This window comes from Conger conger, chromosome 1, assembly GCF_963514075.1.
Source record: "Conger conger chromosome 1, fConCon1.1, whole genome shotgun sequence".
NCBI classification, from domain to species: Eukaryota; Metazoa; Chordata; class Actinopteri; order Anguilliformes; family Congridae; genus Conger; species Conger conger.
The window spans coordinates 48175390-48197200 of NC_083760.1; the positions used below are offsets into that span (position 1 = coordinate 48175390).

The 21811-nt window shown below is 40.0% G+C and overlaps 1 protein-coding gene across 1 annotated transcript in view; it reads left to right on the forward strand.

Annotated features, from left to right (window-relative positions):
- Positions 1-761: 761 nt before the first annotated feature.
- The window catches only part of LOC133127212 (doublecortin domain-containing protein 2-like), a 66264-nt gene continuing 45214 nt past the window's right edge, over positions 762-21811 (forward strand). The window contains exons 1-6 of the mRNA XM_061239962.1: positions 762-1048; positions 1663-1714; positions 11903-11979; positions 14750-14884; positions 16368-16517; positions 16776-16830. Coding sequence (XP_061095946.1) covers positions 762-1048; positions 1663-1714; positions 11903-11979; positions 14750-14884; positions 16368-16517; positions 16776-16830 — 756 coding nt within the window. The remainder of the gene's footprint in view (positions 1049-1662; positions 1715-11902; positions 11980-14749; positions 14885-16367; positions 16518-16775; positions 16831-21811) is intronic.

Consider the following 21811-nt stretch of genomic DNA (forward strand, 5'->3'; position numbering starts at 1 on the left):
TTCTGTGATTCCGAGCTGAGCATTGCCCGAAACTACCTTAAGTTGATTCGCACAGCGGATGCATTAGATTGGAAAAATCAACATCCAATAGCCTGCACATTGGATACCTTATACGTTGATATAGTGGTTGTTACACAGGTAAATAGGCGACTGTACAATACAAATATGCAATCAGCAATTAGTCGCTGTGAGATTTGCAAGCTAGAGATGTTTCTATAGGAACAGTTCAAAATAACACAGATTTTCCCATGATACCCTCCTGCACCATGCAACGCGAAGTGCTTCGCTTAATAGTTTACTAGATAGCCTAGTTGCCGCTAACTACAGTGTTTCGGCGGCAGGCAGTTCAGGCTTCACTTTGAATTGCTTTCGCTTGCATGCATTAGTTAATACAAAGCTGCTCATCGATAAGTATCCACTTGCGGTGAAATTTCGGATTTCAGTGTTGTTTTCACTTGTAATTTCAGGAGCTTTAGCCTAATTTGTCTTTGTCTTTTTAAAACTGTGTTATGTATTGCTCTTGCTTCGGGTAATTTCACGGGAGTTTATGGAACTGCTTTATTGAGCCAGCGTACATAGACTATAGGGGCTATAATATCGGCTCATGGCATTTTAATAATGACAACAGTTGCATACACGCATGCTCTGGTTTTACAGTTCCATTTCGAGTTCTTAACACAGTTTTCGGCTTTGGGAACATATACTGCGTGATATTTAATATAGCCTATTAGAACTACATTAAGAGTTCATCTAACTGCACGATGAACTCCGAGAAGCCTAATTTTCTGGCACAGCCAGCTGTGAAAAATATATTTATGTTTCGCAATGGAGATCCGTATTATGAAGGCCGACGTCTGGTGATAAACGAGAAGAGGGTGAACACTTTCGAAACATTTTTAAAGGAAGTAACCGGCGGCATACAAGCTCCATTTGGGGCTGTGAGGACCATCTACACGCCAAAAGCGGGACATCGAGTGTCTTCATTGGAGCACCTGCAGACTGGGGAGCAGTATGTGGCGGCTGGAAAGGAGAAATTTAAGAAACTAGAGTAGGTAAAACTGACCGCTGCATCTGAAGAATAGTGCGGTCGCAGTTCTCTTTAATTATATATATTTACTTTTTATTATATCAGAAACAGTAAGTGCTAAAATTCCTGTTTTTCTTTACCTTATTTGAATTGAAGTGGAATCCGACTAGCAACACAGCTGTTTCTCTTTTTTCATTTTCCCTTTTCCCTTTATCTATATTTTATTCCCGTTTTGAGTACTTTAAACAGATGGGACTAATGCGAAGTTGCGGTGTCAGCTATTACGATGCAAGTAATTTAACTTTTAATAGTCTATCTATGTATTCACGCACAGAGTATATAGACTATGCATATTGATTTATAGGGACTACACTTACAGTCTGTATCCATACAGATCCTATTGGCATTTACTGTAATTGTTGAAAGATGCTAAATATTGAGCCCTTGACACACGCAGAAGAGAGTTTGTGCTGGCTTTTTAAATTTCGAAATAAGTTAAATATAACACAAATTCGCTACCCTCCATGAAAGACACCCTTGTGCGGGTAATTCCTAACGTACTGCTGTATGATGTTTATAGATTATGTACTGAACTGATGATGATCAGGTTTTTCCAACTTGCCTGTCATTTGCAGTTATTTGCATATTGGAACAAAGAAGAAAAGAATGCTGCAGAGTAATGGCCAGGTAAGACTTCTGAGTGTTTTGAACCAGTTTACACATTTAGCACACCTGTTATGTAATAAGTGTGAAATTGTGCTGTCCCATCACAAGCTATCAACAACTGATGATCTCACTGACGCTATAGTAAACACTTTTTTTTGGAAAACTTTCTTGTAGACCGTAAAGTTAATTCAAATATGTACAACTTCACTATTGCTTCATCCAAAAAAAAAAGAAAGTGGACCATGGAAAGAAATGGATCAAGAATAGCATGTCAGATGCAGTTCTCTATTAATCACTATTTAAGACTTTTAATCTACCGACCAAAATCCAAAATGTTCTGTTCTGCAATTCATTCTCTCTTTTTTTCATGTAGCTAAACGATAAATAATCATAAATATTTTTGGAAGCTTCCCATTCAAATGTATATATTTTGAGTTCACTAGAAAAAACCCCAAAAATGTTTCATCAAAGTGGAGTTGGGAAATAGACAACACATGATGATGTAAATGTAATTTCTTTAACAATCTTTTGAGGAAAGAAGGAATGCTTGAGGAAAATACTGTCTGCACAAAATAGACCCTGAAAAAAGGTGTGAATATAGTCATATTTGAGTGTTGAACCAACAGAACTGAATTATCACTCACTCACTGACTTTAGAAAGTGTGGGTATGTGGTGCTTTCATCTGAAAGGGAATACAGAAAATCATCAATATAAAAAAAAAACAATGAAAAAAACATGCAAATTAATTCAACACGACAGTAGATGTGGGGTTTGTAAAAGCATGATTCATTAATTGTTGGCCTTTAGAATATGAATATTTAATTTAGGGTGCAGGTTTCAATTCTCCAGTTATTTACAGCTCTTCACATGCTGTGTTTATTATGTGTGTTTATTTTAGTATATTAAGGCAACTAAATTATCTATATATGTTAGTCAGCTTTCTGCATTTACATCTCCATGATTAGGTTATAAGCTGTAACCTTTTATACTGTATACGATATGTACTTGCTTGAGTTCACATGCACAGATGTCCTTCCTAAATGGTGTTGGTACCCTTGGGCCTTGGAAGTCTTGGTTGGAACACACAGTAATAAGCAGGATCATTATTGTTCACTGTGAAAGAGATATGTAATTCACCATGCATAATATGCATGTGCACTAAAATGTTACTGTGGGAATGGATTCCATAGGGCCTTGAACAGATAAACGAAACTCGCAATGGATTATTTGCACTTAAGGAAGCTAAATGATAAGGGGTTGCCCTGCTGTTTGAGGGAGTTCCTCCATTAGCAACTGTTCCTGTACCTCTGCAGCGCTTGCCCAGAGTTTGCAGCCTCTTGTTGTATTTTGCATGGCGTCGTATCCTGGTAACCTAAGCAATGAGCAGATCTGCATGTCAGTGCTCATAGAGGTTAACTCAAGAGTTAATTAAGGGAGAGTTACACCTACTCTGTAAATGTTATGTCTCAATCTCTACTCAGGAACAGTGTTAATTTTTGTGTTGCTGCACAGACAGGATGCATGTCAATTCAAAATTGTACCATGTAGACAATAGGCTATTTTAAAAAGCATTTGTCCTGTCTCTCTAATTTACCTTTCTCCTTGCTCACTGACCAAAAAAGTATTGAGGTTCCTTATCAAAGAGAGAAACAACTATAGGCTAGACTATTACAGGTATGGAGGATGAGCAAGATATGTCATGGTAATGAAATGCTTAATTAAATGTAAAAATATCTCAAAATATGTAGGCCTAGCTATGTGAGAGTGGATGGTCTGCTCATCAGTAAACAGAATGTGAGAAAAGTTCACTTTTGTTCAAAGAGTCATTTCAAAACCTGCAGTTGAGCTTTTTTTGTGTTATTTGATGTTGGAGGGGAGGGTTGGTAGCGGTAGGTGTCAACAGTGTTAGAATGGGAGTCCTAACATAAGTATGGACACACAGGTGAAAAATTATTTTATAAGAAACTGCAGTTTATTCTTTATTGCCAGGCATCTCATCTCCATCATTTGTAGTTGCGTGTGAGCTCATCCAACAATAGGGTGCTTATTTTTTAGATGGGGACTTGATGGTAGAAAGGTGTGTCTTCTATTTCACTGAAGGTGCAACATTTACTCCACGTTTGGCCGTTTGAGTCTGTAATCAGTTAAGCGAGGTGTAATGTTTCGCCGTCTCTCTTGTCGTCTGGGAAGGATCACTTTGTTGACGGTCTCTTTGGCTATGAATTATTAATTTTCCTGGCGTAATCAGTGCCCTTGAAAGCCCGTTTTAATTCAAGTGCGTGCCTCGGCGCCCTTGCCTGGACCTCGTGTTGCTGTTACCATAAGCGCTTGCGTAATGGCACATGCTAAACAGATCCTTTTACTGTGTTCACATTGGCTTTTTACCTCCCGGAAAGCAGAACTACAGAACTGCAGATGGTGCAAGAAGGTGCAAGAAGGTACAGGTGGAATTCTCCATGCCTTGATGTATGATCTTTGCTGAATTCCCTGATACGTTTGTCCTGATAATATGATAGATCAACCTCTCTCCGGCTATGATTGATTTCAGAGTTGCAGCGGTACCCTCCTGCTGTGTGGCTCTTACCCACACACTGTTGTTGATTCACAGTGAGGGTTACCGTGGAGTAGCACAGTCCACTTATGCAAGTGCTAATGTGACCGCTGGTGAAAGACAGCAGTGATAATTTGTTTCACACTCTATGGGAAATTACTGAATCCCTTGACCTTTGGCTTGGTTGGGGAAAAGAAACAAGAACATTAACCAGATTCCCCAATCAGGAAAGCCCAACCATATCTTTTCAGCTCTCATTGCTCAAACTTCCACTATTGAATTGTGAGACCACTGACGAGGGTGCTGTCCTCCAAAACATGTCAACCACTGCTTCTTGTTGCACTACAGTTTGCAAGTGGATTTCCTCTGTGATGCGAAGGCCAATAGTGTGTTGCCCTACAGGGCTGCTGGTTGCAGTCGGCATGGCACAGTCTGGATTCAAAACCAGATCTGGGGGCCTGTCCCAGCTCTTACCCCAACAATCTCCTAGTGGCCCCATGAGCAAGTTTTTATTGACTTGGTAAACCAAAAACATGAACTGTGAGGCCCCTTTCCCCTTTACCTCGGCACATTTTATTTGCGGGAACGAAGGAGAGGTTTCCCAGGTAATTGGCATGACTGCAATCATTACTGGGTGAGCTTTAACGAGGCCTATTTACGAGGGGTGTACTTTCCCCCTTGGCACCCTCTTGCTCCCTCTGATTATTTCAATTAGAGAGGCCTTTCAAGCCTTGCTCCTCCAAAAACATGAACAGTCCATTCTCTGACCCCTGGGCTCGGTGTGTGCCTGCTTTGCGTGAGTGTGGATTGTCGTTGCTAGGGAATAGTCTGCCCTGCCAGAGGAAAAAACCATACATGGTACCAATTGCTCTAGCGTGCTGCTGGCTGACTTGCTACTTTTACTTTCAGCAGGAAAGAGAGAAGTCAGCAGAAATTGCTGAAAGCACAAAATGATGTTGAGGCACATGCTTGGGTCTGTTTGGGTCTTGAATATTTGATGTTTGCTCTGTAATTTAATCAATAAATTATTATTTTAATTTGCCACCATATTTTTAGTGATGTTTTAATGATGCCTTCGTGTTATTTAGTTGAAGTAATTTAACATTGGGAAAGCACTGTGACAAAAAACAGTTTCTGGTTCTAGTGTCATTGTGATGGGTCAACCCGTTATTGGGCTTGTCCTAAAAGCATTTGCGCAGCAAAAACTGTACATCGTTGAGCAACCAAATTTGGAATCTTGGTTCCAATTCCTCCCCACTACTCAAATAAGATAATACTTAATTATCCACACTGGACAGATGGTGGCACCATTCTGTTTCATCAGAATCCTATTCAGAATTTAGATTTTTGTTTTGTGTTAAAATTCTGGATGAATAAGGAGCCAATGAAAACCAGTGTTAAAATAATTTTTATTTTAACACTAATAATTAAATTTTATTTATTCAATTTAAGGTCAAGGTAGTGCACACATCGCCAAAGGCAGTTGCTAATTAAAAAAACAGATCTACCCTTGATAGATCTGCTGTGTTTTACAGTTCCTCCTTTGGACTGCATGATTTGTGCTATCTTTTGCTGACATACAGTAAGGTAATCATGACCTGAACGTGATAGATCAAGCTCCTTTCAAAGCAGGCCATTCGTGATAGATTGTCAAAAACAAACCTTTGTGAAGGACAATTGCACTGTTAAATATACAGATAATAGAAGCAACCTTTTTTTGTCCACCTATAACATTAATGTTGTCATTGTCAGTCATTTTCTCTACTGCCAAACTAAAAAATACTTTAAAAGTTTGTAACCATGGGGGATAATATGCTATGTAAATCAAAGGTATTCATCCCGGTTCATCAATCAACTCAGCAGTCTTCTTGTCACCGATGCACAAACTTCAGCACAGGCACGTGACCCTCCCCGCCTCGGTGCGATCACACCACCCTAAATCAAATCAATATTTAGTGTTACCACCCTTTGCCTTCAAACCAACATCAATTCTTATAGGTACACTTGCACAAAGTCAGGGATTTTGTAGGCATGGTAGGGCTGGAGAGCGGTACAAGAATTAGTCTCTGCAGGCAACAGTGAAGCATTGTGGAGGTTCCTTGCAAGTTTGGGGCTGCATTTCTGCAAATGGAGTTGGGGATTTAGTCAGAATTAATGGTCTCCTCAATGCTGAGAAGTACAGGCAGATACTTATCCATCATGCAATACCACCAGGGAGCCATCTGATTGGCTCCAAATGTATTCTGCAGCAGGACAATGACCCCAAACATACAGCCAATGTCATTAAGAACTATCTTCAGCGTAAAGAAGAACCTGGAAGTCCTGGAAGTGATGATATGACCCCCACAGAGCCCTGATCTCAACATCATTGAGTTTGTCTGGGATTACACGATGCATTTGAGGCCAAAATCCACAGAAGAACTGTGGCTAGTTCTCCAAGATGCTTGGAACAGCCTACCCGCCGAGTTCGTTCAAACTATTTACATTTCTATATTTGAAAGCATTCTTATTTTACAGCATTTATTTCACACCTGCCTAAAACTTTTGCACAGTACTGTAAGTGAACCAGTACCTTGGGCAGCCATACATGTCGAGGCAATAACAGCCCCACCACCGTGTTTCACAGATGAGGTGGTAGGCTTTGGATCTTGGGCAGTTCCTTCTATCCTCCATACTGGGCTCTTGCCATGACTCTGATATAAATTAATCTTCATCTCATATGTCCACCTTACCTTTTTCCAGAACTGTGGTTGCACTTTTTAGTTTTCTTGGTAAACTAACCTGGCCATCCTGTTTTTATGGCTAACCAGTGGTTTGCATCTTGCAGTGTTGCCTCTGTATTTTTGCAGACATTGGTCATTGACAAATCCACACCTGACTCCTGAAGAGTGTTTTTGATCTGTCTGACAGATGTTTGGGGATTTTGGAGAGAGTTTTTCTGTCATCAGCTGTGGAGGTTTTCCTTGGCCTGCCAGTCCTTTTGCGATTAGTAAGCTGACCAGTCCTCTCTTTCTTCATAATTACAGCCTGGACTAATTTGACACGCAGTCTAGGTGTGTGCCTACTTAACCAGTAGGTGTGGTCCTCGGAATGCCCTGCTTCCTTCCCACAAACTGTGCCCTTGTCACACTACTGGGCAACTGTACCCAAGAACACATACAGTGCAGTCCATAGGTATTTGGACAATGGTACCATTTCTGTTCTTTTGGCTGCACATTTGATCATAAATTAAACAATGAATATGAGGTTAAAGTGCACTATCACCTTAAATCTGTGGGTATTTGCATCCATATCAGGTGATTGTGTAGTAATTACATCTCTTGTTATCCATATGCTGCGTTCCAGATATCTTGAAACTCAAAGATATCCCTTTGAACCAGGATAGATTGCTGGAATGGCCCGTTGGCTGAGGTCGGAAAGTAGAGTATCATTTAGCTCAAAGTTGCCAAGTAGGAGGATGCTGACGTCATTCAAAATTGCTGGAATGTCAGAATACACAATGGTGAATAACTATTAACTCCAATATAAGGGTTTAGTGCTCAGAAAGTGTCAGAACTAGCGGCAGATTCTTGCCAGCTGTCATGTTACCAGTGGTTGCTGGAATGCAATCTTCGGGGACTGAATAATTGGACAGTTGGTTTCGCAGATGTTTCTGATAAGGCTGGTGTATTCAATTAGTTAATACAGGTATGAACTCACTGAGCACTTTATTACCTTCTTAATCATGCGATTATCTAATCAGCCAATCGTTTGTCAGCAGTGCAATGTATAAAATCATGCAGATACGGGTCAGGAGCTTCAGTTAATTTTCACATCAACCATCAGAATGGGGAAAAAAATGTATCATTGATTTCAACCATGGCATGATTCTTGGTACTGGACGGGCTGGTTTTGAGCATTTCTAGAACTGCTGATCTCCTGGGATTTTCGCACACAGCAATCTCTAGAGTTTACTCAGAATGGTGCGAAAAACATAAAAACAAGCGCACCTTGTTGATGAGAGAGCAGTGTTTCCCACGGTGGTTTATCGTTAAGGCGGGCCACCTGAACAAAAAAATGGCCCTGCCTTAACTAATATTGGATAAAAAAATTTTAATAGATAAAAAAATTCAAACCCGACGGCGTTGCAAGGTAACGTCAAACAGTGGAATCTGCTGATTGAAAATAACATTGTTATTTTTGTCAATAACATTACAGTTTGTCAATAGTTTGAGGTGAGATTGAATTATTAATCTTAATCATGACTTTTGCACATCTGTTTCTTGACATTCATCAGTAAACTAGCGGCTGCTTGGAGTAAGCAAATTCAATTTTTCAAATGAGTACAGCTATGTTAGATTTCATTTTTGTAATACGATGAACTTTATTGTCCCGCTCAGGGAAATTTGTCTTGGACTCTGCGATGCGGCATGAATGTACTGTATTGGCTATTTTAAATCTTAAGTCATCATTATTCCTAGGGATATTTTGCAGAATATGCAGGACACCTAAGCAGAGGGTTAAAGCTCAAAGGCCATTCGTAGAGATCCCCTGTACAAACTACAGGCGTGAGGCATTGGACTCAGTCATGAGTTCAAGCAATCATGCAGGTGTTCTCTCTGAAAACAGTTATGCATGTACAGCAGTCAAGTCAATTTTGTATAAATTTATTTTGTGTGCGTGTTTATGTTCTGTATTGCACAGTATAAAATAGTATAAAAATGTATTCATGACTTGTGCAAGTAAATGTTTGCCTCCGTCAACAAAACTAAAATGTGTTTGCACCCCCTGGCCCAGCCAGCCACCACCTTAACTGAAGAATAATCTGCGGGAAACACTGGGGAGGTCAACGGAGAATGGCCAGAGCTGGCAGAAAGGCTACGGTAACTCGGATAACCACTCTGTACAATTGTGGTGAGCAGAAAAGCATCAGAATGCACAACACATCAAACCTTGCGGCTGAGGGGCTACAACAGCAGAAGACCAAGTTGGGTTCCACTTCTGACAGCCTAGAACAGAAAGCTGAGGCTGCAGTGGGCACAGACTCACCAAAACTGGACAGTTGAAGACTGGAAAAACGTAGCTTGTTCTGATGAATCTCGATATTTTCTGAGGCATACAGATGGTAGGGTCAGAATTTGGTGCCAACAGCATGAATCCATGGACCCAACCTGCCTTGTGTCAACAGTCCAGGCTCGTGGCAGTGGTGTAATGGTTTGGGGAATGTTTTCTCGGCCTGTTAATACCAATTAATCATCACTTACCACTTAACAACCATTTACCATTTACCATTTACTTGAATGCCAAGCGTATTTGAGGATTGTTGCTGACCATGTGCATCCCTTCATGTTGATCTTATCATGGCTACTTCCAGCATGATGCACCATGTCACAAAGCTGTGGATGTAGCAGAACGGGAGATTCTCAGCATGAATGTGCAGCTGACATATCTGGAGAAATTGTGTCATGCAATCATGTTAACATGGAACACAATCTTGAAGGAGGAATCCATGCCATGAATAATTGGGGCTGTTTTGAGAGTGAAAGGGGGCCCTTGCCAGTATTACTAAAGTGTTCCTAATAAAGTACTCAGTGAGTGTATAATTGTCTTGATTCTAGGCTTTTGATTGTAGGCCAGTATTGTACCAGTGAGGGCCAAGGAAGCCATTAGCAGGCAGTTTTTTTTATTTCTCAGTTAGAAACATAGGCCAAACAATAGGCTTATCACTGGTGCATGTTTGGGATCATTGCCTTGATGTGGAATGAAGTATTGTCCAGTGAGTTTGGAGGCATTTGATTGAACTTGAGCAGATAAAATGCTTCTGTACACTTGATAATTAATTCTGGGCAGCATACCCAAATTGTAACATGTTTCACAGATGCCTTGGTTCTTGGGCAGTTCCTTTTAGCCTCTACACTTTGCTCTTGCCATCACAAATCAGTCTTGGTGTTCTCTATCCACAAGACCTTTTTCAAGAAATCTGCAGGCTCTTTTACATACTCTGCAAACCATCCTGGCCATCCTGTTTTTGCAGCCGACTAGTGGTTTGTATTTTGCCTTGCAGCTTCTGTAGATCTGTTAGTGATGTATTCTGTGGAGAGTAGTCACTGACATATCTTCACTTGCCACCTGAGGAATGTTTCTGATCTGTCGGACAGATGTTTGGGGTTTCTCTCCATTATGATGTGAAGGCTTTGAGAGTTGGCCATCTGGCCAAACTGAGTAACCGGGCAAGAAGGGCCTTGGTCAGGGTGGTGACAAAAAATCCAACAGTCACTCTAACAGAGATAGGAGAACCTGCTGGAAGGACGACCATCTCAGCAACAGAAGGGATAGAATTGAGGGATGGATGAATGCTGCCAAATACAGAGAGGTCCTTGAAAACCTGCTTGTGTGACAGAACCTCAGACTGGTGCGCCAGTTTACCTTTCAGCATGACAATGACCCAAAGCATATGGCCAAGACAACGCTGGTTTTGGGACACGTCCCTGACTGTCTTTGAGTGGCCCAGCTAAAGTCCAGACTCAAACCCCATACAAACCCCCAACATCCCTGGAGAGACCAGAAGAAGACCAGAGAAGATAGCAGTTCACAGATGCTTCCCATCCAATCTGACGGAAGTTGCAAGGTTCTGCCTGGAAGAATGGGTTAAACTGCCCAAATCCAGGTGTGCACAGCGTGTAGACTTACCCAAGCTGTAATCTCTGCCAATGCGGCTTCTACAAAGTACTGAATCAAGGGTCTTGTTAATAAATTAGCAAAAAAATTATCATAATAATAAGAATTGTCATTATGGGTTATTGAGTATTGTTTGGGGCTTTGTTATGTATGTTTGTGGGATGACATGGCTCAGGCAGTAAGAGCAGTTGTCTGGCAGTCGGAGGGTTGCTGGTTCGATCCCCCGCCCGGGCTGTGTCGAAGTGTCCCTGAGCAAGACACCTAACCCCTAAATGCTCCTGACGAGCTGGTTGGTGCCTTGCATGGCAGCCAATCGCCGTTGGTGTGTGAGTGTGTGTATGAATGGGCGAATGAGAAGCATCAACCATGTTTGTATGTTATCCCAGCATTATTTCACAATATTCCAAAGAACATCTTGTGATTTTACTGAATGCTTGGCTTATGTCAGTCTTCAAGTGCTCCCATAAATATTAAATGGGGTTCAGGTCAGGTGATTGTGGATTGTGCAGCACTCCTTGCTCTTCTTTGATTTTAAAGTAGTTCTTGCATAGCTTTGAAGTAACTTTCATTATTTAAAAAATGTTCAAAACTTTCTGTTAAAAAATGTACACAATTACAGGAAAAATAAGTCCCAGATTTTCAATGTGGTCTCAGACTTTTGGACCCCACTGTACATGTTTGCACCTTATTAAGCTCCTTATTATCACTGATGCCAAATGTAAACATTAAACAGAAATGACTTCCACTGTGCATTGTTAAACAAATTCTTAATGGAAAAAGAAGAAAACAAAATCACACTGTTCGCAAAAGATGCTAATATTTTGGAGATGCCGATATATCTTTCAGAAATCTGCCTGCCAAAAAAAAAAAAAATTACACAAGTTTTTGAGTTCTGAACGAAACATATTCTATATGTGTTTCTGTCAATGTATTATTGTATATTGTTTTACACTGTATCAACAATATCAACTGTTTAAACCTGAACAACCTTTGTTCCTAGGTGAAACCAATACCACAGAGTCGGATTATTGTGTCTGCAAGATTCCTGAAGCCCATCAAAGAGCCCTGCACAGTTTTGTAAGTTTAATTTGTAAGCTCCTCCTCCTGACAACTGCAGCACTATTGCTTGTGAGCATCAATGTGCATGAAAGGACATATTCACACTCAAATAATGAATGCCTGTAAAGAACAAGTATTTAAATATTCAGAACCCTCTGTGACACTCCCCCGAAAAACAAAACGCATGGTAATCTAAATAGACCACTTTCAAGGGAGCTGTTGAAATAGTATGCTTACTATATGTATGCTTAATGCATCTTGATTTTTAATTATAAACAACATGTTTAGTTGGCATGGTACGTTTATGGTAATGTAATTTACAGGAGGCTTATGCAGCAAAATGGAAATTTTAATTTCACCAGTGATGCCTTTTGGGAAGACTATGACAAGAATTCCAAACTGATTTTGACAGCTAAAAAGAAAAGGAGTAGTTTGTCAAGCCAGGAACATCAAGTGCATCGACAAGAACTTCACATGTCAGTCTCCTCTATTTGTAGAAAAAATACACTTAGTGACCATGATATTAGGTACACCTTTCTGGGTAGAACCTCCCTTTGCTGCCAGAACAGCCTGAATTCTTCATGGCATGGATTTCACAAGGTACTGGAGAAATTGCTTAGAGATTCTCAATTCAAGTCTTATGAACTCGGGGCAAATCCATCCACCCCAACTTCACAAGAAGCAGTTGTCTGACTTCACACATCAGTGGCAGCACCCATTCAGGTGGACTTTGTAAATAGTAAACCATCAACTAAAAGGCAATGCAAAGTATTTTTTCCTGCATGACATTAAAATAAAACATACTGTCATATAGTAAAGCCTGTTCAATGTGTGAACCATAGGCTGTAGAAAAATATGTGCCTGTCACAGTACATCACCCACTGACTGTCCATTGGCTCATGAAAAGCATTTTGAAGCCCAATTTACCGGCGCCAGCATATTGTAGATTTGGATCCAGAGTCTGCGCAGTAGGGAAGCCGCATGTGGCTCCTCCACTAAGTGTGTGATAGAGAGTGACATAATCTGTCCCTGATTCATCCAGCAATTATTGCTTTATTGGCCTAAGAACATGATAACTTAAAGGGAATCGGCACATTGAGAGGCATTAGATGAAGGAAAAACACATGATTGTGACCAAAAATTTTGTGTGGCGAAAATTGACTTCGTATTTTTACCGCAATTATACCCTTGACCTTACATTGAAAACGGGTCTGAATGATCTATACTGGAGCCAACCACAGTGGTGCTGGTGAGCACCATCTCTCACAGTCTCTCAGCATGACCAGGAAATGAACATCAAAAACTAAACTCGGTTCTGGTCGCTTGGTGTGAATTGAGAAACAATGTTGCCAATTTTATGAGTTACCTGGTTGATCTCTGAAAGTTATCTCTGCACAAAAATTATTTGGTAAAATGTAAAAAATAAATATGAATAAATTATTTGGAATTATTTGGAAATATACCATTTACTGACTTGCCGATTACTTACCAATGTTGGTAGACCGCAGCACAGTTAACAAGTGGTATATTTCTGCTGTTGGGTCAGTGCAGAATAAGGACAGTTCATGTGGTTATACACTTGCCATATAAACACCACAAGTTTTTCACCGTTCTTTTTTTACATTTGGTGTTGTGCACCTGGAACGCTTGGAGGTCGGAAGTTGGACATTTCAACTGGGAAATTCCGACCTCCGACAGTAAATGAAGCACAGCATTCAAATTGAGATTTGTCAGACCAGGCAACGTTTTTCCAATCTTCAACTTTCCACTTTTGGTGAGCCTGTGCCCACTGTAGCCTCAGTTTCCTGTTCTTACCTGACAGGAGTGGTACCCAGTGTGGTCTTCTGCTGCTGTAGCCCATCCAAGTCTGACATGTTGTGTATCTGAACCAGTCTGGCCATTTACCACTGACCTCTCTCACTAACGTGGCATTTTCGCTCACAGATCTGCCGTTTACTTTTTTTTTGCATCATTCACTAGAGACTGTTGTGCATAAATGCCATGATATCAGCAGTTCTTGAGGTACTCAAATCAGTTTACTGTCATATTGTAAAGCCTGTTCAGTGTCTTTTCTGTGTGAGTCTGTGATAATTGCTGCTATTTCTGTGCAAATTCCTCAAGTGCGAAAACCATAGATATGGGGTATGCCCCATCAAACCATTACTTTACTGTAATCCAAATTCTATTGTACAGTAGAACCTCAAAGTTGAGGTGTGATTTGTCAACCAAGCAGATATGAAGTAGCATTCATGTTTGCATCTTATTAATTTCCTTATTATCACTGATGCAAAAAGTGAGCAAGATACACCAACAATCATTCCATGCTCAATGCCTTTAGAACAAGGAAGAAATCACATTTTTTTGTATAAATAACTGTACCTCTTGACCATGTCTGCATGCTTTTATGCATTTTGTTGCTGCCACATGATTGGCTGGTTAGATATTTGCATTAACGTGCTGGTGGAGAAGTGTACAGGCAAGATAATTTACAAATAATGTACAATAATGCATTTCTAAATGTGCAATCAGCTCCATATTGTTTAGGACAAATACATATTTTTTATGATTTGGCTCTGTACTGCACAATATTACAATGTGTAATCAAAAATTCACATGTGGTTAAAGTGCCAATTCTCAGTTAATTTTTTTTTTTTCATTTACATTTTGGTTTTCACTTTCAGTACAAAGCCAAACAACAGAAATTGTTTAACTGTGCAAATACTTACAGACTGTATGCCTGTGTTGAAGCGTCCACATCTCACATTGTTTATGTGTCACATTGTTGCAGCATCCTTGCCAATGGGGATGTGCTGAACCCAGCTATAAGGTTTCTGATACCACAGCGGATTCTGCTTCAATATGAACGTGTGCTGGAAATGGTTACAGAGAAAATGGGGATGAGGATTCTGGGTGGGGCACGCCGGTAAGCCAAACTGAACTTGCACACACATTGTATTTTTGCGTAGGCTTACGTAGGCTAAAGTACAGTGGTGTTAAAAAATTTGGGCACCCCTGGTCAAAAAGCCTATTACAATTATCGAATATCGAAGTGAACAGAAGCAAACCTGACCTCTAAACAGTACAACGATAAACATGGCGCATTTCTTCAAATTTTAAAGCAAGATTACTTTATTTACATTTTTTCACAGTTTCAGAAAGGAAAAAGGCCCTTACAAAGGTTTGGGAACCCTGTCAGTTAGTACTTTGTAACTCCTCCTCGGGCAGGAGGAATTTTTCCACATTCTTTGTGGGAGAACACCTCTGGCTCAAAAATATTATTTGGCCTCCTTGCATATCTGGCATGTTTCAGATCTCTCCACAGATTTTCAATAATATTCAAGTCTAGGGACTGTGGTGGCCATTCCAAAACCTACATCCGTCTTTCTTGGAGGTACTTCATGGTTGGTTTCTAGGTATGCTTTGGATCATTATCTTGTTGGAATACACCCCCTCTCTTCAATGTCTGGACTGACTTTCGAACATTAGTCTCTAGAATTTCTTGATATTTGGTGAAATCCATTCTTCCTTCCACTCGTTCAATATTTCCTGTGCTCCCCACTGCCACAAAGCCCCAAAGCATAAAAAAAGGCAATCATGGCCAAAAAGTTCAATGTAGGTCTTTGTTGTTTAAAGTATGTTGTATTGTTGTCCTGTGAACAGCTAGACCTGTGTCTGCTACTCTTTCTGCAGCTTTTTTTGCAGTGATATGTGCGTTCTTCTGAGCATTTCTCACTTGGTATTCCAGACCTTGCCTTGACTTGAACTGTTGCATTTATCTTCCAATTTCTACTAACATTTCTGATGGTGGAAGTAGGTAGTTTAAAGCATTGAGAGATTTTCTTTGTAGCCTTCTCCTTCTTGGTAGAGATGAACAATCTGAAATTTCATTCTGAAATCCTTTGACAACTGTTTAGAGGAACCCATGGTTGTTAACACCAGACAGAACAGCCACTGCACTTGGATACGTTAGTTACTTCAGAATATATAGTTCAGCCCTGGAATTATACTCATCTGACTTATTGAGTCACCTGGGTCTGGGCCGATGTAATCATCTTTTTTATAAGAAATGGAGAATAATCCGAAAGGGTTCCCAAACTTTTGCACATGGCCCTTTTCCTTTTTTTTGTGTAATTTATAAACGGAATAAAATAAGTGATAAAATTGGCAGAAATTACAGATCCGTTGTAACACATTTAAACCACATTTTTGTACCCTGCTATAGCTATAAAGAGACTATGTTTACAAGTCCTGAAAGAACTGGGGACCCAGTTAGTTGAATTGTTGTTTTAGGAGCCTGCACATGTTTGTTTCTGTTCCTGTTTGGAGAGAATATGGCCTCTGCTAATCATTTAATTTGAAGAGTCTGGACTAGAATGAAAAAAAAACATTAAATATTTATTTGGCAGCCTGTACACTTTGGATGGTACAATCATCAGTGAAGGGAAAGACCTGGAAAATGGACAATTCTATGTTGCTGTTGGGACTGAAAAGTTTAAAAAACTCCCCTACAATGAGCTGATTTTCAACAAACCAGTTGGATTACGAAGATTTGTGGGGTAAGGTTCATATGAAGCATGTATCTTTATCAGTAGTATAACATTGTGATGTTTATATTTATGGTTTCATTTTCAGTAAGCAAGGCAGGGGCATTGCAACTGAAAAGATTTATTTCTACAGAATATTCCGTTTTGTGGTTGTTCTTAAATATATATATATATATATATATATATATATATATATATATATATATATTTAAATTTGTTGTAAAATTGATTTTGTGTGTTACATTTTAATTACGGCATCTGCATTTCCAGATCTAAAGCTGCATCACTACCTCCAATTTATGGGTCCAGAAAGCAAAATGGAAATGTAAGTATGTGCCTAATTTAAGACAAAATCGTGTTGTGCTAGTTTGCTCTTTTTCCATGTTAGTATCTTCATATGTGTGGACAATTTCCTACAAGTGATTTTGAATTATTTAGGACCTCCAATCCACTACTATGGAGCCATCCAGTTCAAAGAGATGAGCCATATACTCAATAATTGGGTGTTTTGCAGAAAGTAAGCTCCAAACTGCCAAAAATACTTGATTATGTTTGACAAATTGTCTGTTGATGGTCAGAAGAATTGGAAGATTAAAAAGAAGAAAACATGTGTGGCAATATCAATATCTAAGTGTTTAGGGTTAAGTGTCCAGTTTGAAGAAGAAATCTATCATCATGGCACCACACATAAGTATAACATAAGGTTGGCAGAAATTTAAATTAGCAGAAACTAGCTGTTTGGAACATATTGGAAAAAGAAAGAAACCGCTGGAGGACTCTATACTAAAACAATGGTCAGTGACATCAACAGCAGCCTCCAGAGCCCATAGCTGAAAATATTCCAAGCCACTGTCTGCAAAAGACGAGAGCAGAATTATATGGGATTATGACTGCAAGATACAACCCTCTTATAAGCGGTAAAGATTGAAAGGCCAGATTAGAATGTAAGCTCTATGACGATCTTGACGTCTTCAAGGGGTGGCGTTTGAGCAGGGTGAAACCGAAAACATTGCTTCCCTGACATACTATTTCTTTAACAAATTTACGTGCTATAGCTGAACAGGTTTCCTTCTTCCCGGTTGTCTCACTTTGAATGTGACATTACTTCATAAAGACCTTGCCACAAAGCCAGAAACTTACACTCTGTAGTGAGAACTAAAACCAACACCTTGTGTCCCGGCTGGAACTCACGGCACTGGGTGGAAGGATTGTATACCCTTTGGGCCTAAGCTATATGCTTCTGCACCAGAGGTCAACCTCTCCTTCATTTCATCTGCATACTACACCAGGCTGCGGTGGGGACTTTATTGCTTCTCCCATGCCTCCTTTGCGATGTCTAGCAGTCACCATGGCTGTATTCCGTAAAGGAGCTCAAAGGGAGAGAAACCTGTAGACGCCTGGGGAACATCACAAATGGAAAATATCACATGTGGTAACAGCTGGTCACAATTATGCGTATCTACCGCCACAACCTTTCTTAACATGCTCTTCAAAGTTTTGTTGAGTCATTCTACTAACCCATCCATTTGGGGGTGAAAAACCGTGGTTTTCACCTTCAGTAGTCGGCACAAGTCTTTCATAATTCGTGACATGAACGGGGTCCCCTGATCTGTCAGTATCTCCTTCGGGATTCCTAATCTGCTAAACATTACCAAATAACTTGCATGCAATTGTCTTTGTGGCTATGGCATAATCCATAACAACCAGAATGGACTGCTGTCCCTCAGCTGATTTAACAGGAGGTCTCACCAAGTCCATGGCAATTAGTTTAAAGGGAACACCAATAATAAAATGGGACTTCTATAATAGGGTTTTGGGGCGTTTAACTGGCATTCCGGCTGGACCATGATATTGCTCTTCCTCTCTCACTACTCCCGGCCTATAAAACCAGTTGAGAATTTTTGTTGGTTTGTTGTTTTTGCCACCCCCAAGTGTGTCCCCAGGAGGCGAGTATGCGCAATGTGCAGCACATTGGTTATATACATTCTGGGCAACAGAAGTAATACCTTTTAAGTGTCATTTTCTTCAGACAATAATATAACAACATTTTTTTTTTTTTTTTTTTTTAACTTTCTTTTTATTTGTAAACATTTTTCACACATTAAGAACAACACACAAAAATTAGGAAAAAACTAACATGAGGTCATGGAATGATCAGTCAGTTTGCTTTTCCAAGTTAAATAAAATGAAAAATATCAGTGCAAACAATCATGAGAGATCAGTCTCATTGGCTAAATAAACACACCACTTCTCCCACCATTTTTCTCCTACCTCTTTTTGGAGACGTATAGAGTAGGTCATCTGTTCTAGAAGATGCAATTGCTTGACAATACTGATAAAAAGGCCAGCCGTCGGACCATTCTTCTGAAGCCAGGTTTTCGTAATGGCCTTTTTACTTGCTGCCAGAAAGACCTTTAAAAGGTAGGTATCACCTGTACTTAGCCCATCAGGGGTAAGTCCAAGATAAAGGGATGCGAATGATATACTGACACTAAAACCCAAGGTTCTTGAAATGATTGCAGCCACTTCCCTCCAAAAAGTCTGAATAGATGGACAAGACCAAAAGATATGTGCATGATCAGCCATGATCTCTCCACAGTCCCTCCAGCAACAGAGCTGAGTGCCAGTTTGTTTAGACTTCTGTTTAGGAGTGATAAAAAAACGAATCAAGTTTTTCCAACAGAAGTCTCTCCAGGTCAGGGAGTTGGTGGAGGATGACTGTATTTTCCAGGTATTCAGCCACATGTCCTCAGTTATTTCGATGTCCAGCTCTTTTTCCCATCTTTGTTTCACATAATCTGTCGTGTCCAGATTCAGGGATGTGATGTCATGATATAATTTGCTTATAAGGCCCTTGGTACCTCCTGAATTGTAAGCATCAATAAATATATGAATGACCATTGGTGGATCTCTTGGATTAGGACCTTTTACATCTTTATAAAAATAGTCACGAAGCTGCAAATACCTATAAAAGTCCTGTCTATCCAACCCATATGTCCGACATAAATCATCAAAACTATTAAGTTCCCATTTTTTAACTATTTTACATATGGAGGTGATACCAGAAAACACCCATCTTCTATACCTACCATCTTGCGATGCTGGCCTAAAATCAGGGTCATATGCTGGCCATCTAAGCAGTTTAACCTCCCTTTGGAGTTGGAAGCGTTTAACCACCTCCACCCAAACTTTCAATGAAAGATTCACACATTGACTCTCCGTCTGTAACAGTTCCTTCTCCCTGCCAACAGAGCCAAGCAATGACTGTATTGGTATATCTATTAAAGATAACATGCTCTTCCATTTGGCCTCATAAGATGGGTTACACCAGTACACAAGAGGCCTCAACTGAGCAGATAAATAATATGCCCCCACTCTCCCCCGGCAACCGAAGAGTAGAAAATTTCACCCTTGGTCTATTTTTATCCCAAATGAATCGTGAAATCTGTTTATTCCACTCTCTAAATTGTTTCAGAGGGATTTCTACTGGAAGTGATAAAAAAAGATATAATAACCTGGGAAGAATGTTCATTTTAACCGTTCTAATTCTGCTGCCAAAGTCAAGAGGGAGCAAGCCCCACCCATCAAGGTCATCATATATTTCCTTGCTAATATAATTATAGTTAATAGCAAATAACCGTGACAAATCTTTGGGTAAACCCACTCCCAAGTATTTGATGTGTGACGAGTCCCAATTAAAATTATACTTTACGGTGAATTCTTGCGTGGGAGTGTAGTGAAATGTCATAACCTGAGTTTTGTGCATGTTAAGGACATAACCTGAATATACCCCATATGTTTCCAACATTTTCATTAGTAGAGGCAGCCCTGAACCTGGATCCTTGATTCTAACCAGAACATCATCCGCGTATAACCCTACTTTATACTCCACTCCTCCTATAGATATACCCTTCAATCCTGTCTCCTGTCGTATTGCTTGGGCCAGAGGTTCAATGAATAAATTGAAGAGACTGGGACTGGCGGGGCAGCCCTGCCTACAGCCACATTGCAGAGTTATGGAATTAGAAAGGCTACCATTAACCTTTATTCTTGCAGTAGGAGAAGAGTAAAGTGCCTGAATACAACGTATAAAATCTTCACTAAAGCCGAATCTGCTCATTACTAGATAGAGAAACTCCCACCCCACCGAATCAAAAGCCTTTTCAGCATCTAAACTGAGAACAACAGCACTAACATTTTCCTTATTAATCTGTTCAATAACATGTAGGGCTCTCCTTATATCATCTTGAGTTTGTCTATTTTTTATAAATCCTGTTTGGTCCTCATCTATTACCATAGGCATTACAGCTTCCATCCTCTTTGTTAAGATGGTAGCATAAAGTTTATAATCTGTGTTTAAGACACTGATAGGCCTGTATCCTTTACAATCCGACCTGTCTTTTCCTTCCTTGGGGATAACTGATATGAAAGCTTCCCTCCAAGATGGGGGGGGGGGGAGATCCCCCGTTTAAAACATAGTTAAAACAGGTCTCCAGTAAGGGGAGCAGGTATTCTCTCATGGATTTGTACCATTCCGGGGGGAACCCATCGGTACCAGGTGACTTGCTAGAGTTCAGGCTTGAGATGGCTTTGTCTATTTCCTCCCTTGTTATTGGCAAAATAAGTTTATCATTAATTTCTTTACCAATAGTAGGGAGGTCTAGAGAATTCAGAAATTCAATTATTGTATGCCTATCGACCTGATCTGACTGGGAATACAAAGATTTGTAATATGTCTCGAATGCTTTTTGTATACCATCCAAACTACTGGTGATCTTATTTGTAACGGGGTCTCTAATCTTATAAATAGTGTTATCTGCTTGTTGTTTTCTAAGCCTCCAAGCTAACAATTTTGTTGCTTTGGGCCCTGCCTCATAATATCTTTGTTTCATAAACCTTAAGTTTTTCTCCACTTCCTCACTTAACAGTTTATCAATTTCCTGTCTGACATTCCTAATTTGGTGTATAATAGAAGGCTCTTTATTAACAATGTGAGCTTGTTCTAGAACTCTCTGCAGATTTGACAGTTTTTGGGATCTTATCTTTTTGAGCATGGCTGTCCTGGCTATGATCTTCCCCCTGAGAACTGCCTTGGCTGCATCCCATAATATACCAGGGTTCACATCCCCATTATCATTGTCCTGTAAATATACACCTAGGTCCGTCACCATAGAACTTCTAAAGGTGGGATCGTTTAACATGCCAGTATTTAGCCTCCACAATGTTTTCCGCTGTCTACCATCTAGATGTAACGTTAGATAAACCCCATATACATAAAGAAGTAGTCTATCCTTGAATAGACTGTG